Source organism: Rutilus rutilus, assembly GCF_951802725.1.
Source record: "Rutilus rutilus genome assembly, chromosome: 19".
Taxonomy (NCBI): domain Eukaryota; kingdom Metazoa; phylum Chordata; class Actinopteri; order Cypriniformes; family Leuciscidae; genus Rutilus; species Rutilus rutilus.
In genome coordinates, this window is record NC_140232.1 from 28622546 (window position 1) to 28640795 (window position 18250).

General features: G+C 39.9%; 1 protein-coding gene across 3 annotated transcripts in view; it reads left to right on the forward strand.

The window, feature by feature from the left end:
- fibcd1a (fibrinogen C domain containing 1a) overlaps positions 1-18250 on the forward strand; it is a 116500-nt gene that overhangs the window by 18956 nt on the left and 79294 nt on the right. For all 3 annotated transcript variants that reach the window (XM_084389213.1, XM_084389212.1, XM_084389211.1), the window contains one exon: positions 14247-14726. In XM_084389213.1, the coding sequence (XP_084245339.1) occupies positions 14247-14726 (480 nt within the window). The remainder of the gene's footprint in view (positions 1-14246; positions 14727-18250) is intronic.

The window sequence follows — 18250 nt, forward strand, 5'->3', positions numbered from 1 at the left end:
ACAAATGTTAACAAATGAGACCTTATTGTAAAGTGTTACCAATTTATCTTTGTTAAAAAATTGCTGAGATGGAATGAAAACTGTTTTTTCTCTAGTTTCCACTAAACAAAGTACTCGAGAACCGTTGTGATGTTCCAGTAAAATTATATAAAGCACCTCCGGGAATGTTGTTTATTTCAGACTCCTAAACTAAATGCCACAATTTTTTTTTTTTTTTTTTTTTTTTTTGCGTGAAGGATGTAGAATTCATATTCTCCTTGTGCACAAGACATCTGAAACAACATTTCACTTGCTTCTCAAACATAAAGTGAATAACATTTTGAGATATTTTTGCTCACTGTTGGCATCAAACAAATGAGACCTGCTTTTACATCTCATGCATTTGCTTTCTCTCAAATGGCATCCGTTGGTCCGTGTATGTGTGTGTGTGTTTATGTGTGTACAGGCTGATCTTTTGTCCCCTGCAGTTTTGATCCAGCGTGTCAGAGCAAAGCCCGAGCTGACTTCTATGTGTCAGCCATTAGGGAGCGGAGAGGAAGAGTGTGAATGGTGACTTATGGCATCCCTGCAGAAGCAGCTCTCTGGAGCCCAGAAGAGGCCTGAAAGACAAATCGCTGCCTGCACACATCGCTGCCTGTCCTTGGAGTGCACTGACAGGCAAGCCTGCAGAGAGAAGGCACTGTCACTGCTGCTTGCCACTCTGCAGAGTTAGGCATACACAAGCCACACACACACACCACACGCTGAGGCTAAATCATGTCAACAGTCAGTTGAGTGGACACACACTACAGTTGTAAACACGTTCTGTTGTATATAGCAGCAAATGTATACTTTGACTTGAAGATAATGTGCACACTCCCAAAGTTTATTTCGTAGAGGTCGCTCTGGCGTAGCTCATGCAGATGTTTCTTCTGTAATATCATAAGCTTAGTGAATATTTTGCCACACAATTGCGAGTATGGTAATGTTTTTATACAATGGTTAATTAAAGATTCTAAATTAAAAAGTTGGTATTAAAGGGATAGTTCACCCAAGAATGAAAATTCTGTCATTAATTACTCACCCTCATGTCGTTCCAAACCCGTAAGGCTTCCGTTCATCTCCGGAACACCTCTTTATGATGAAATCTGAGAGATTTCTGTCCCACCATTGACTAAGCAACTACCACTGTGACGCTTCAAAGCGTTTATAAAGAGATTGTAAAACTAATCCATATGAATTGAGCGGTTTAGTCCAAATTTTCTGAAGAGACTCGATCGCTTTATATGATGAACAGATTTTATTTAGGCTTTTATTCACATATAAACATTGATCAGCGAAAAATAAACAGAAGCTCAGCCAAACCTGCTTGACGGGTTAGAACAAACCTCATTGGTTCTTGCTGAAGCTCAAACGTGCTGCGTAACATGAGAATGAACCTCATTGGTTCTCTACTTTGTAGACACAATATTGCTACGTCAACATATTTCCAAACACTCCAAGGCAGAATTAACTGTTTTGAATTAATTGATTCTGTGAATGATTCATTGACTCTCTCATAAGAAAAGACAATTGTTTAATTCTTAAAGGAAACAGTGTTTTTGAATAAATGTATTATTCATTTTATATCATAACAATTAAGATATTAAAGAGAGCTCAATTTTGAGCTTTATTTTCTATAGCTTAAAAGGCAAGACATATTCAACGGAGTGTAGCAAATTAGCTCAAAATAAATATTAATAATCAATCATAACTTGTAATAATTATGAATATTTGGTCAAATTAATATTACAATCAATCAACCTGTTCGTCCCGTGAACACTAAGTGTTAATTGTTTATTAATTCTAAGAAATGTTCATTTCCAGGGAAGGGAAATGTCTTTCTTACTGTACAGTACTACTAAGAGCCTGTAGTCAAAATCTAAATCGTAAAATAAACTTTGTTGCAAGCAGAGAATCAGAACCAAATACGTATTGTGCACAAGTTTTATGAACTAAATCACAAACATAACTAATCTAAACACACATACACACAATCACACATACATGGGTAAAATGATAAGTGACAGAATGAAACCGGACACATGAAATAGAACTATGGAAAAGATCCATTTAACTAAAGATTCATCATCTTATTATTTTCAGAGCACCTCATTAAATGTATACTTGCATGGCCTTTGCAGTGAAAGCAAGTCCCTGAAGAAGGATTTTGATGGTTCCATGAGTCTCCATCGACTTCTTCTGCGTTGAATGAAGAAATGGTGGTGAACTGGCATGGTTTGTGTGACTCTGTTCTGGTTGATAATTCTCTCTCTCTCCATGAGCACATGGCAGGAGTGCAGATTGTGGCCTGCCGGCCCTGGGCCAGGGCAACCAGGAGAAGGGAGGAAGTCAGAAGAGTTGATGGTTGTAGTTGCGATTGACTTCTTCTGCATTGAATGAAGAAATTGTGCCAAACTCCTGATGTTGTCCTTGATTCTGTTGTGGTTGAGTCCTCTCTCTCCCACATGGCTGGTTGTGAGTCAAGGCCTGTTGCCCTGGGGCCTGGTGCGGCCATGCAGGACAGCAACCTGAACGTACAGAGAAGGCCAAGAGAGGGAAGGGCTTGTGTGGAGGCCATATAAAGCCTGAGAAAGGTTCCATCCCTCTGGGTTGGCTTGACTAATGAAAAAGGTGGAATTTCCAAGCGAGAAATTCCTCTGTTGGTGGATTTATGACTCTGTCTCAAGTGTACTCACTTGCATGTGCAGCTGGATTGGTCACTGATGAAGAAACTATTAAAGATTCTTGTAATACTAATATGTTGCGCAGCTATCGACATATCATATACACGATTATTTTGTTCTTCAAAGTACCTCAAAGTACTAACCATGTTTGGTTATAGAGATCAAACATGGTAAAATTGAGGTTTCATTGACCGTTGGTTCTATCATAAAATACATAGTAGTATCAGAAGACACCACACAAGACAGTAAATCATTCACACAGTGTCCTGGGTGCATGTTCATTTATAGATCAGTTTGTCTATAAATGAATGCAGGAAAGTCTGTTTTAAGGGCTATAGGACTTTTCTATGGCCTCTGCTTTTTCCACGTGACCCAAGGGGCAACATTCTCATCTGAAAAATGAAGCCTACCCGGAAGTGCGAAAAACTGCAATACATCGAAAATCCGCTAGGGGAAGGTCCCAAAAGGGAGCAAATGTCCATAGCCCCCATGTTAAAATGTCCGTTTTCACAGCATAAATTCATGTTTTTACAGGTTGGTCCCATGGACTTTTATTGTATTTTTCGATAGGTTCCGAGTGCCTGACAACGGCGAGGGTAGTGAATTTTTTTCTAACTCGTTAGTTTAGATAGTATTTAGATATAAAATGTATGACAAATAAGGGCGTGGTTAACTTTGATTGACAGCTTGATTGACAGCTTAGGCTGCGCCAACTGGAGAATGACAACATAAGAAGCGCCATTTTTTAACACATTTGAAATATAATACTACTGTTTCTGTATCATGAAATGTAGTTTTAAGAGTTTTTCAGGCGAGAATGTAGTTGTTTAAAGCTCAAATCTGTGGTTTATTTAAAGATTTATGAAAATTTTATCCAGTTGTGAGATCCAGCGATGATGACCGGGCGCTCGGCGCATGTACCCCGCCTGCAACAGCTTTTTCTCGGCTAGTCGTTCGCCGCTGACCCTGGCGTCTCTGTAGTGGTTAAACATGAGGTATAATTCGTCTTGTGTAACGTTATATCTAACGGGCGATTTTTGGTTTTGTGAATCTATAACTTGTTCCCTGGCCAATCGTTTTGGCTGAGGGGAAGTTTCATAACTTTATAAGCTATTTAACTTTACCGTTGTATGGTTAGACTAGAGCGCTGACTTTGTATGTTTGACTGAATTGTTTGCTTTATTTGTATAGCTTCTTATACCTTTTACTTATACTTTTATAATGGCTAATATTGATAAAACTGAAATTTAACAAAAAGAGACTGGGTTGAGTTTTGTCATTTTAAATTTTAATACAACGAAGATGATATATAATGTTGTTTACTGCAAAATCTGTTGTTTAGTACAAATGCACATATTGCCTGGACCATATTAAAATGTTTAATATTTTTATATTATATTTAAAACGAAAAGAGGCAGGTTTGTGTTTTATATTTTGTTTTTTTATAAATAGGCAAACGTAATGTGCAGTGAATATAATCAATACGCGTTGCCTGAACCACATTTGTGTGGCTATAGTGTTTAAGATTTCTTTAAATGAAAACGAAAAGAGTTAGTATGGTGTTTTATAACATATTTCGTTGCCTAAAATATACTCAAAGATGACCGGAGTAGCAGAGCGAGCTGAGTGACGTGCCCTGTGTTAGAAGGTGGGCGGGGTTAGGATTTCCCAAGATGGCGCCGCCCATACCCCCCATAAACGGCTTCAAAACCGTTCTTCAGAAAGTCTATGGGTGACGTCACAGACGCTTTGTCCATATTTTTTACAGTCTATGACGTGACCACATTTTTTAGAGCAATAAACCTTCTTTATCAGTGAGGAGTCATGATAACTGAGGCCCTTCTTGCCCTAGTTGGGGGATGGGTCCGTAGATCCCAGAGTGAGTTTTAAAGATTATTTGTTAAATATCACAAATAATTGTGTCTGATTTGTCTCAGTCGTTACAGGAGAGAGCAGACATACCTTTCCACACAGTCACGCACACAAGTCAAAGTCATCTACGGTTTGAAGAACGGGGGTTTAGGGTCAGTGCAGGAGGATTATGATTAAAAATTGATGGCCAAGTTTTCAGATCCACTTTAGCAGCACATGGCAGCAATTTCATGAATCAATATATACCATTGAAGTGTTTATTTCCTCTGTTCTCAGTGGGACCCGCTTATTTCCTTCGAGAAGATGCAGAGTATAGCAGATTCTCTGAAAATGCCTTCAGTAAACGTCACACTGTGCTGATAGACAAAAAAAACCTGCAATATTTATACAAAGAGAACTGTTTCTTGACCTGCACTTGTGTAGTTCTCAGTTTGAAGTTTCTCTGCTTGAAAATCATGGTTTCTTTTTCATTTTAATTAACTGAATGCGCACTACGAGTACTACAAAGTGCACTACAAATGCTAATTCATTACCCCTGCCTTGTTTACCTCCCTCACCCTATGCAGGAAGTAGAATTATTTTTATCGCTCACCTCAGGCTATAATGAGCATGTTGCAGTGCTTTGACCTGCCAGTAACTCCTCAGATTGTTGGCGAGGCGCTGTTATCTGCTTTGGAGATGCTCGTGAAATGTTTCAAAGACACACAGAGGGCCCCTTCTCAGGATGTCATCACCTATTGGCTCAGAAAAGCAGTTCACACTTTAGTGCGATGCTGTTTTAATAGCCTTGGTGGAGCTGGTGGAACAGTCTGCTTTTGACAGCCTCGGGGACAGACCTCCCCCCCCCCCCACCCCACGCACAGTAAACTATTTATCATTTCAAACCGGCTAATGAAGCCACATATTCTGAGCCAGCAGATTGTGCTGGTTTGTGTGAACACATGTGTGTGTTTTTATTTGTGTGGATGCGGCAGTGCGGATCTCGTAGTGAATCTGTGCTTGGGTTCCCGCGTCTTACTGCCATTGCGACGTTAGTGATAAATGAACTGGAGAAGAAGTGCTAAAGTTGTGTGGCCATTTTGCAGATTAAGAATAATCCCCTACATCTGGTCTGCCCAAAGCGCTAAGACTTACTCGGTGGGATTTCTGCTTTAAAATTGTATCACAAGATATTTTTTTTAGGCCTCGGGTTGCTGTGTAATTCAGAGTGAACAGCGTAGTGATCCCTTAATTTGTGTTGACGGGCGAGGCTTTCAGGCGTTTGACCTTACAAGTGTCTAATTTGTAAAACAACTGGAGCTTGACCACATTTAAGACTCGTGTTTTTGAAGGGGTCTCAAAGTGCTCTAGGGGTCTTCAGATGAAGCCTTGATCTAAACCAGGGGTCTCCAACCTTTTTTCATTTGTGAGCTACTTTTTAAAAATGAAAGTGGCCGAGAGCTACTCATGTATTACAGTACTTAAATCTCTTAAATAATGTCGCATAACTCTCATATTAACAACTATCCAAACTGTTTCAGACCTAAAAGAGTTTTTGTAGGCCTATATATGTCACCCTTAAATGTCAGAGAAAACAACAGAATCAGAGATTTTTTTTAAAGAAAATTGTACTTTGCATATTATACTGTAAAAACCAGCAAATAACAAATAAAATTAGCATCAATATGCACTTTTTGTTTACATAAACATTCAAATAATAACATTAAAAATGATGGCCAGATTTTAAAGGAGTGTCTTGCAACATGTAATCTATTAACATGTACAAGTTCAAATAAAGTTTTGACAAAAAAGGTTTTATAAAAAGATAGACCTCACATATTTCAGCCTTTAAATCATTTTTATAAAAAGAATGAGTCAAAAAAGATAAATTACTGACATTTACAATGCACATTAGCTTATCTTTTATTATTAATAGTAAAATTCGGTCCGATTTTCCCGTGGCGTCTGTCGTTGCTATGCAACCATGCACTGCGCTCTCCACAACGACAAAGAAGTTTTAGTAGCTAATGGATTTCCACCACCGAAAAACACTTGCTGTAGCTCTGCTACAAGATTTATTTACGGAGAAGAGAAAAACACCCGTAATGTTTGGGTGCACCCCTATCCTTCATGTTGACTGAGCTTTCAGTGTTGTTACAGAAAGGGTGAAGCTGATTGGTAGGTTCTTATCACATGACCTGCGGTGCGCTTGCGGCATTCTGAAAAGTTGAGTTTTTTTTTTTATCTCGCTGCGCCTGGAAAAAATGCGCTTGCCGCGTGCCTACATTTGAAATAACTCGAGCGCGCAAAAACCGCGGAATGTGAACGGCCCCTTGGCGAGCTACCTCCAATCAGGCCACGAGCTACTGTTAGCTCGCAAGCGACGTGTTGGAGACCCCTGATCTAAACCATGGCAGCAACAATTGAGAGTCAAAGAGTCAATTGTTTGGAATATACTATAATCTATACTAGTTGTGTTGTATGTTTAGCTTTATAAATTCAGTAGCAGTGTTGCAACATCATTGCATGAATATTTTGGTGCACGACTATCTGCATCGGTAAAAGAATGCATGCCTAAAAGCCATTAGCAGAACGAGAATTCATAGAAATCATTCATTTAGCTTTAAAAAATAAATAAAATAGAACAAGTTTTGAGTAAGTTCTCAACCCTAATGAAAATAAATACCCTATATTCTGGATGTATGCTATTAGTAGGTCAACACACATATTAGCAGATGCGTTTTCGTCTGTCTGGGATTAGTTTTCTGCTGAAGCATTGAGAACATTAAAAGGTCACTCATCAAGACCCGTACAGTAGTTAATGAATACCCAGCACTCTTAAAACAGGGAGATCTGTACCTCAGGGGAACAACTAAACAACTACATATATCTGACTGCCAGTCTGTTTATTTCACCCTCTGAATGTATGTGCACAGCTGGGAGAGCATCTTTCTAACTTAAGCTCTTATAAGAAGATTAGGTCGGGCCTAGATTAGAGCCTTGAGGCACCCCAATATTTCAGCAGGAGCGGTAGATTTTATTGCAAGATAAAGGGACCCCTGAGCTAAAGCAAATGTTGTGGTATACATCATCAAGTCTATTATTGGGTGCTGATTGGGAGTGCTGTCAATCTGACTATTATCCTTTCATGTACGAAGACATTATGTCTTTATGTTTAAATCTTTTTCCATCTGTTTATCCATTAAGTGTGGATATTAACAGTAGCTTACAGTCTGTCTCACAAAGATGGTGCTCCATCTTGTAGTGCTCCACATGTATTAACAAAGTGTTTGTGTAAATGTTGACATACTTGTGTTATTTGTAGTTATGCCAAGTAAAAGTGAACTGACCACTGGTACAAATACTAAAGTAAAATACAGTCCGGAATCAATTTTGCCTACTTTTGTACGCTCAGAAGCTCAATGCAATTACACTTGATTTGTGCTACATTTGTCACTATAGATAAAATAACCAGTTCAATAAATAAATGTAAAAGTAAATGATATAATGGTTACCATGTTGACATTAGAAATTACATATTTTCAAGGACCTAAGGAATTAAAAATGACTGGTAAGCCTTTGAAATATCTCTACTATTCACATTGTAGTCTTCTCACATGCCACATACATATCCTAGATTTATATTTCTATGAACTTTTACTTTCAAAAGCTTAGTGTAGTTTAATATTCACTTAAACCATGCTTGTGTCAAGGTCATCTTTGCAATAAGATTATTGCACATATTAGAACATGTGACACTTAAAAAGTGACTTTAAAAGCTCTGACTTTAAAATGAAGCTATGCCCTAACAGCCTTTGAATCTCTGTTGAAATTGCCTGCAACCTCACTGGCTGTTCATTGTACTGAAAACCCTTCAGAACACATGCATTCATTGAAAAACCAATATGAACCTGAGGCAGTTCACATTCTCATGATTTGTAATCAGCAGAGCTGCATTCATAAGATTAGAAGGACACACAAACCCAATGAATGCGTTCAGGTTTTATTTATTGATTGAGTTATGATTAAACCATATGTGTCTCAAGGGATGCTGACCCTTCCAAAAAGATAATCCTTTGTTTCAAGAACAGAGAGAAGACCAGTCAAAAGACAATTTTCCCTGGTATCTCAACTTATATAACCTACAATTAAACTAATGATGAGCGAAACCACCCTGAGGACATTTTTATTGCTTGGAGGTTACTTTTCCATAGCTCTGGAGACTGGAGCTCTGGAGTTCTTCAATTATATTTTAACTTTTTCTCCGTTGTTTCTCTTAAATTTCTTGATGAAATAAACAGAAGAACCCTGCGGCGCCCAAGTAGTTATCTGATATGACTTCCAATAAACAGCCCTGTCCTCCTTGGATCCTTGAAGGATCATTCTCAATATGTCCTGAAAGTTTAGAGAAGACCAAGGTTTCGTACCATTCAGAATTGAATTGAGAATGCCTTTTAAATTCCAATTCAATTCCTCAATTTGAATTAAAATTCAAATCAACTGCCGATGGGATGTGGCCAGTTCAGTTCAAATTCACAAATGAATTACAAATGAATTGAAAAGATTATTAACTTTACATTACTTATGATTTGATTTTAATTTGCTGTCCGTTTAATGTCATTGCTGTCAGGGAGAAACTATTGGGCTATTATGTAGATTTTATTGTTATTTCTAATAGCAAGGCTGTTTCTCTGTTATGCTTTTTTTTGTCGGAGAGCCAATGTCAAGAGCAGAACCTCACCTACATCTCCCCGAATAAGCAATCACCAGCTCTGTCATGTGACATTCCCTTCGTGTCAACGCATTTGACCTACCTCTCAGTTCCTGTGGCTGGTATCAGTGTCGATTCGCTGTGGGTCTTATAGGTCTAAGGTGGGCGGTGGAAAGAATGCGGTGGTGTTTTTGTTCCGCAGCTCCTCTGTTTCACCTCTCCTCATTCAAGAGCCTCGTCTCAGCGCACCAGATAAAAGCCCTTATCAAATATTGTCTGCGCTCAGCTGAGCGTGGCCCTCTAATCTTAACCTGTGTCTGTTCAGGGGGCATCTGAATACGTCTGCCCACTAGACTGTGAGAGGGAAGTAAAGGTGCGTAGATGCCTCTGAAGGTGGCCACTGTCAGGGCCCGTGGCCTAGTTAAGATGCAAGTCGTGGAATGGCGGCCGAATGTTTACGAGTCCCAGTTTTTTCTCCTTAACACCCGTAGAGAGGCTCTATCACAGTGAAGAAGAGCAAGATTGATGGGCACTTGTACACAGAATAGACGAGCTTGCTGCCTCATTGTTTCGGTGAGGATTTCTCGCAGGGCTGCTCTGGAGGGAAAAGTCGGGTCTCGCCCGCATCTTTGTTGCCACACGGCTGTATGCGATATGCTCACAGTGGAGGGGTCAGATATAAGCCCGGTTAATTCCACCAGACAGCAGGTATTGTTGCTTTATTGTAACAAATTGATCTGAGACCGCTCTTGTCTGGTGCTGCATGATGAAGTAGGCTGGAGTCTTTTGTGCACATTAATTATCTTTAAAATAAAAATGACAATGCCTGTGCTCGACGCCATGGGACTGCAGGAATTGTGCCCTCTTCACCAGGCTCCACTTTTGCTTTTGTTCAAAGGTGTCTTGTGAAGAGATTCTTTATCACACGTATGGAAATACAATATAAAACCTCTGCAGAATAATATATACATGACTCAGGGACTAAACACAGCTATTGTAAATTTAGATGTCTTTTACAGGGAGTTTTTGCATCAGAGCAAGGACCATTATTCACAGTAGTGAGTGTTAAATCAACATCTCAGAGGGTATATGTCTTTTTATTGCATCTGTGAGTGTGTTTGCATATATGCAGATGTACAGCAGCCATATCACCCTGTAGCCCAAGACTGGTTGCACACTGAAGCTAAGCAGGGTTGAGCCTGGTTAGTACCTGGATGGGAGACTCCTGGGAAAACTAGGTTGCTGCTGGAGGAGGTGTTATTGAGGCCAGCAGGGGGCGCACACCCTGTGGTCTGTGTGGGTCCTAATGCCCCAGTATAGTGACGGGGACACTATACTGTCAAAAAGCACCGTCCTTCGGATGAGATGTTAAACCGAGGTCCTGACTCTCTGTGGTCATTAAAAACCCCATTATGTCCTTCGAAAAAGAGTAGGGGTGTAACCCCGGCATCCTGGCCAAATTTGCCCATTGGCCTCTGTCCATCATGGCCTCCTAATCATCCTCATATACTGATTGGCTTCATCACTCAGTCTCCACTCCACCAATAAGCTGGTGTGTGGTGGGAGTTCTGTCGCAGTATGGCTGCCGTCTCATCATCCAGGTGGATGCTGCACATTGGTGGTGGTTGAGGAGATTCCCCTTTCCATGTAAAGCGCTTTGAGTATCCAGAAAAGTGCTATATAAATGTAACGAATTATTATTATTATTATTACAACACTTGGTGAATTAACTTCAAATGGAAATGTCGGACTTACTTGGCAAATGCTTTTATTCAAAGTAGTTTAAAGTGCATTCAAGCTATATGTTTTATCAGTGCATGTGTTTCCTGTGTATCAAACCCATGACCTTGGTGTTGTTTGCACCCTGATTTATGACTATCGGTAAAGTTGGCCAACTGGTAAAGTTGGCCTATGTGAGAATGTTTGGGACCAGTTGACATAACTGTGACTTGCCTAATTGTTCCATCACTATATCTTAATTATTTGAAATTATCTTAATGAACATGCATTTTTTTTGCCTAAAACTTTGGTTTTCTGTGACAAAAAATCCACTTGTTGGCAACTTTTTAAACTTAAATTAAGTTGGCTTGAATATATTTATCTTAGTTATAGTTTTATTTATCTATTAAAAATGTTCTGCATGTATTTGAATAGGTTGAAAATCACTAACCAATGTCAGTGTTGTTTCGCCATGAATGCTATTCTCACTATTAACTAGGTGGTTATTAGCATGCATATTACTAGGATATTGGCTGTTTATTAGTACTTATAAAGCACATATTAATGCCTTATTCTGCATGACCTTATTCTACATCCCTCAATCCTGCCCCATACCTAAACTTGACAACCTTACTAACTATTAATAAGCCGTAATTAGCCGGAGTTTACTGATGCAAAAGTCATAGTTAATAGTTAGTTAATAGTGAGAATTGGACCCTAATCTAAAGTGTGACCATAAATATTAAAATCCTAATAATTTTAGTCTAAATTATGAATGTAAATTCTATATATTCATACAATTTTTGTATTTATAATCTTTTTATTTTTTTAGGCCAGTGAATATGTTTCTGAACTGCAAATAGAAATCTGAACAATTGGCCCGACCAGGAAAGCAGAAAGAGTCTTATTGTAGCTGTGCTCTGCTTCAGCCTGAGTGTCAGTGATTTAATTTCAATCATAAATGGCACTACGGCACATGGGCATTGAGTCACTCTGGCATATATGTAAAAATACAACAAATAAATGTAGAAAATGTACTCGAAGCTCTCGCGAGGGAGCGGCACCCGCTGTCAAGTGGAATATTGAAGTGGCACTTATAACAGCGGGGCGAACGATGCAGGCTCCCCCTGAATAAAAAGACATAGCAAAATGATAAGCAAGCCCTCTCCAGTGCCTGCGTGGCATTCCCTAGTTTCCCATCAAATGTTCTTCACTTCATTTGTTGTTTTATCTGCATTTGTTGCTGTATGCACACACACACACACACACACACACACACGTCTGCACGCTGGCACACACTCGCGTGGATGAGAGAGTTGTCAACTCCGGGCACTTAACCAAACCGTAATATTGAGCTGTAAGGCTTATATTTGTGGTTTCTAGTCTTTTGCCCTGTGGGGATTTGCCTTCCTAGATCCTCAAAGGAAACACTGCTCATCTTGTCGTTTATATTCAAGCCCATCGCTCGGGCCCTGGGCAATCACAGAAATCAGTGTAAAGTGTTCACAAATGAGCTTCTGCCGCCCCTCCTCCTAATGTACATCGGCTTTGGCTTCATGCTACATTTTTAATGCACAATAAGAGGAAAACATGCTTGCATGCATAAGTGTTTTTGATATGTCTGAAGACTGTATTTAAAGTAATGCAGTCAATTTTGTGATACAAAAATGAAGGCAATTAATCGTGTCCCCTTCCCAACTCTACAGCAAAATGTATTGCTGTGGACTATAGGTCAGTTAAATTACTTATTTTATAATGTCTTTTCAGTGTCTATATTATTTGTTTTGTTTTGTTTTGTTGTTTTTGATTTGTTAATTAGCATATCATGTAATTAATTTATTTGTTTCTCAAATGATATCCCTAATATATAAAGTGTTTTCAGTGTTCTGAAAATATGTAGGCTATAGACATAAAACTCAAAAAGAAAGGAAACATTTTGAATTGGATGATCGGGGTAAATTGTACTTATACATGAAAACATATACATGTCTTATGTTGTTCTGAAGTGCAATACTAAATGAAAAAATATGATCTTTAAACAGAATAAGTAAAAATTACAAATCACAATCCTGTTCAAAAATGTACACCCCCCGGCTCTTAATGGATATAGGTGAAGATTTTCACCTCAAAATCATGCTGTCACTGCTGGAAAGGGTTCAAATATGCAGAAGATGCTAGAAAACTACAGAATGTGCAGAACCTGGATGACTTTTCTGAAGAAGAGTAGACAGTTTAACCGCTCAGGACAAACAAGAGACAAAACATGCAGTAAAAACAGTTGTCATCCAGGTAACAACACACATTATTAAGATTCAAGGGTATGTAAACTTTTAAACTGGGTTAACAATAACAGTAATTAGAAAAATAACATGCAGGTTTTACTATCCATTTTATCTAGCACATTCTGCAAGGGTTATGTAAATGAATGCATATAATTTATTCTGATTTAAAGTCCCAGAAATCATAATGATGATGTGAGCAATTTCATATATATACATTAAATATCAGCCGTAGTACAATATAACAAAGAGCAAAGGATACACATTATGTTTTATCTTTCTCGTTCTCCCACAGTGAATATAGTTTATTTGCTTCTTAAACCAGTTAAATGAGTAGCATTTTAGCTTTATAGTGATTCAAAAGGCAAATGGTGCACCAAAAATGGAAATGTAATTACAATCAATATCAGTTTGCTTTCGCCATGATTCTTTTATCAGAACATCCCCAATTCTGAAAGTCTGGGCTTAGAGAAAATCCTGAGTTTCCTACTGGTTGAGGTTGCATGTATGCGCTGTGAATACTATCATCCTGACTTAAATTATCTGGAGCGGGGGATGGCGATTAGGTCTTAGGCAACCGGGCAAATACATTTCATTTTCCCGTCTTTTATAAACACCTTTGTGAAGAGCCTGAGTTTATGCATTCAGGAGTCTTCAGGTGTTACATAATGGCAGATTAAACTTTCAAGAGGCATCTCCATGCATGTTTAATGCTCGACAGGGATTTTTAGAAATTTGTAAGCTGCAGTTGTGGGAAACCTACTTTTGAATCTGTGTTATCAGTATATGTCAGATTTGATATGCCCTCCTGCAAGTTTAATCAGTGCAGAGTATTATATTATATATATAAAAAAAAAAATCAAAAAAAAATCCATCCATCTATGATGTGCTGGTCATTTTAATGCTTCTTTTGAGACATGTTTTTTTTTTTTTGTATACTAATGCATCTTGTTCTGTGTCTCTTTTTCATGCTCTCTACAGAGGATGAGCTGTAGCTATCTCCTATGCACCATCCTTCTCTTTGTTGCCGTGTTACTGGCTGTCACGGTAACCGGGATCATCCTTCTGATGAACCATTACCAAGCGCCCAGCGGCCCCGATGGCCCCCCTCTCATCAGCACTAACCAGGATGAGGCTAATGCCCTGGTAACCATCGAGAGAGGCGACGGCTCCCGCATTAACATCTTCATTGACCCCAACTGCCCCGACTACAACAATAACTTCCTACGTCTGGAAGGCGTGCAAACCTCACTGCTGCACTCTCTCACCGACCACGACACCGATCTGAAGTCAGTGAAAGGGCAGGACCGGGCTCTGCTTGTTAAACTGGCTGAGGAGGTGGCCAAACTGTCCGCCCATGCCAGTCAGCTGAAGATGGAGTACAACGCTCTGAGACAAGGCCAGGGCAACATTGGACAAGAGCTCAGCACTCTGCAGACCGAACAGGGCAGGCTTATCCAGGTTAGTTTGAGAAATGTCACTTGTGCTCCAAGAGCAGGCCTGACGAATCAGCCTGAAATGAATTTTGTCCCTGTAGTCATAGCATTATCCACAAAGCCAAATTCCTGTCCATACCAAGTCTGAATTTCTGGCGTGAAGAACTTGCAGAACGAGATTTTAAAATACAATGCTGGGAGAGTTCACAAAGAATGAATGGCGCCGTTGATGGTGCTTTTTGCATTGTTTTAGTGCCATATTCACTAAAGAAATGATTAGGTAACAAGTTAGGTAAACATGTAAATGCGACCACATTCACTCTCTTTCAGGCTGGTTCTGGGTATGAGGTTGTTGGGAATGCTGCACACTGTGTGATCTGGCATACTTTGCTGGGACTTTGCGGCATTGCCCAACTACTTCTATCCAGGTACCTGATTCGGGACTTTACATCACTCATCTGGATATATGTGTTGTGAATTAATTAGAATAGAAATGTTTAATTAATTATCTTTAATAATAACAGAAACAGTTTTGTCATTTACAAGGTTGTTCAGCTATAAGAAAAGTCTACCCATAATGCATAGGGGGGCGAGAACGCGCAGATAGAAAAAGAGAGAGAAGAGAAATGAGACTGACTCCATGTGTGTGCGCTGTATCTATGTTAAATCTTGTTCATAAACTTCAGTAAACAGTTCGTTTTATTTTAATTCAAGTCGTCAGTGGTCATTACTGCTTGTTAAGGAAGAAAAGATACGACAAACTTTGGTGCCGAAACCCGGGATACCTTGCAGGCAACATCCAAAATGGTGGAGCGACTAGACGGAAGACTACTCAGAAAACGGAGAGCTGTACGCGGTTCCACGATTCCGTGGTTTCATGCAACTGATTAAGTGAGGTAATTCCAAAGACAGCCAGAGCTATCACAAACCATGTAAAAGACCAGACACATCAATTGAAATGAGGCAGAAAAAGCATCACATGCCATCAGCTGCAGTACTGCAAACCACCAGTCAAAGAATACAGAACTGTCTTTTCTGTGACAGTGCAGCACACAGAACAGATCTGTGTCCAGGAACTGATATTGCTGCACGAAAAGTAAAATTGATGAAACTGAGACGATGGTTTGTTTGTCTTGGGCCGAAGCACATTGCAAGATTCTGTAAGGCCAAGGTGTGCTGTAATGTGTGTGGAGGCAGACATCATAGTGCTGTGTGTGAGAAAGGAGAAACAAACACTTCAGACACTGACTACAAAGATGATGTAGTTTCTTCATTTGCTTCACATTCTGTTAAGATACAGCCCAATAAACAGAACGCTGTGCTTCTTCAGACTGTAAGAGCATGGGCAGAATGACCTGGTGGATGTAAAAGCATTCGCCGCTTAATGGATGGGGGCAGTCAGAGAAGCTTCATCAGTGAGAACACAGTAAGAGCTTTAAAATTGCCTGTGACAAAGCAAGAAACGTTTACCCTTCATACTTTTGGCTCTGCAGCACGTCATTCTGCAAAGCATCTGGAACAAAGAGCAGAAGGTGGAAGTAGAAGCGCTCGAGAGGACTGCTGAAGGACTTAAAAGAAAGTTGCAGTCAGATGTAGTGCTGTATCACAGATATAATGAAGTTGTGAATGATTATCTTGAGCAAAGCATCGTCGAAGACGTGATGGAGGATGGATCATCTCCAAACGCTGTAAAGTATAACATGTCTCATCATGCTGTTCTTCGGGAAGACAAGGTAACAACAAAGCTCAGAATAGTGTTTGATGCTTCATCACATGACATTGGCTTTCCATCACTAAATGACTGTCTACTTACTGGTCCTAACCTGAATCCAGATCTGCTCAGCATACTAATAAAATTCAAACTGAATGAGATTGCAGTTTCCGCAGACATCAAGAAGGCTTTCTTGCAGATTTCTCTTGCTGAGAAGGACAGAGATGCAGTGCGGTTCCTCTGGCTCACAGCACCACTCCATGAAGACGCTGGTGAGAAGCTGCCTGTGCTACGGATGACGAGAGTGGTGTTTGGAGTGTCCCTCCTGGCAGATACAGTGAGAAAGCATCTGAAGGAATATGAAGACCAACTTCCTGAGGTAGTAAAGATAATAAGATAATCACTTTATGTTGATGACTTAATCTCAAGTGCAAGTGATGTCGAAAATGCCTTCTCCATAACTAACTGCATTGCTGGATGCTGTAGCTAAAAGAGAGAATACTAAAAGAAGTGTTCTAAAGCTCTCTGCTCGCATATTCAACCCAATAGGCGTTCTTACCCCATTCACTGTGCGATTGAAATGCCTTTTCCAAGAGATGTGGATATGAGGCCTCGGCTTGGATGAGGAGCTGCCTACAGATCTTGCACAAGAATGACAAGGATGGTGTTCAGACCTTACACAGATCCACCACATACACATTCCTCATTGGTATGGAATAAAATCAGTGCACAGACACGACGCATATCAACTCCACGTTTTGTGATGCAAGGGAGAAAGCTTATAGTACTGTAGCTTACCTGCTGCGAGTAGCTGATAATGAGGCAAAGACCACATGCCTTGTTGCTTCAAAGTCCAGGGTATAGCCCCCCCCCGAAGACTATCTCACTGCCTCGTCTTGAGCTGATGGGAGCAGTGATTGGAGCAAGACTAGGAAACAGTCTGTTAAAGCCTCTGAATATGGAGCTCCATCAAGTTCATATGTGGACGAATTTGATGATTGTGCTGCAGTGGATTCGCAGTCCAGCTCACAAATGGAAACAGTTTGTGTCAAACCGAGTGTCAGAAATCCAGTCTTTAACCAATCCTGCAATGTGGTCTCACTGTAAAGGCAAGTTCAGTCCTGCAGACCTTCCCACCAGAGGTCAGACTGCAGCTAACCTGAAGGAAAGTGAACTGTGGTGGAAAGGACCTTCATTTCTGACTGCACTGAATCTATCGGAAGAGACAGATGAAGATCAAAGCGATGAAGATGTGACTAGTGAGCTAAAGCAAGGTCAGCAGATCATCGTGCAACTCAGTAGCGGCAGTGACGAAAAGGGAATGGAACCTGTGCTGGATTTACTGAAGTACAGTAAGCTGAAACGAGTTCTGCAAGTCAGTGCTTGGATCAAGCGGTTTGTGCACAATGCAAGTTCAAGCTCCAAGATGCGAGGTGAGCTGACTGCTGATGAAATGTTTGAAGACGAGAAGTACTGGATAAAGGTGACACAAGATAGCAGCTTTAGTCTTGAAATCAATTTGCTGAAAGCTGGTAAGACCCTGAACGCAGATTCAAAAATCAGAGACATAAAACCTTTCCTTGACGAAGATGAATTGCTCTGTGTTGGAGGCAGACTGCACCAGTCAGACTTTAGTTACAGAGAAAAGCATCCATGGATTCTGCCCAACAAAGACAGATATTGTGAGCTGCTGGTTCAGCACAATCATGAATTTATCATGCATTCTGGTCTGAGAGATACACTAGTACAAATTAGAAGTAGGTACTGGATTTTGCGAGCCAGACAAATTGTGAAAAGTATTCTGTCAAAATGTACTGTGTGCAAAAGATTTAAAGCAA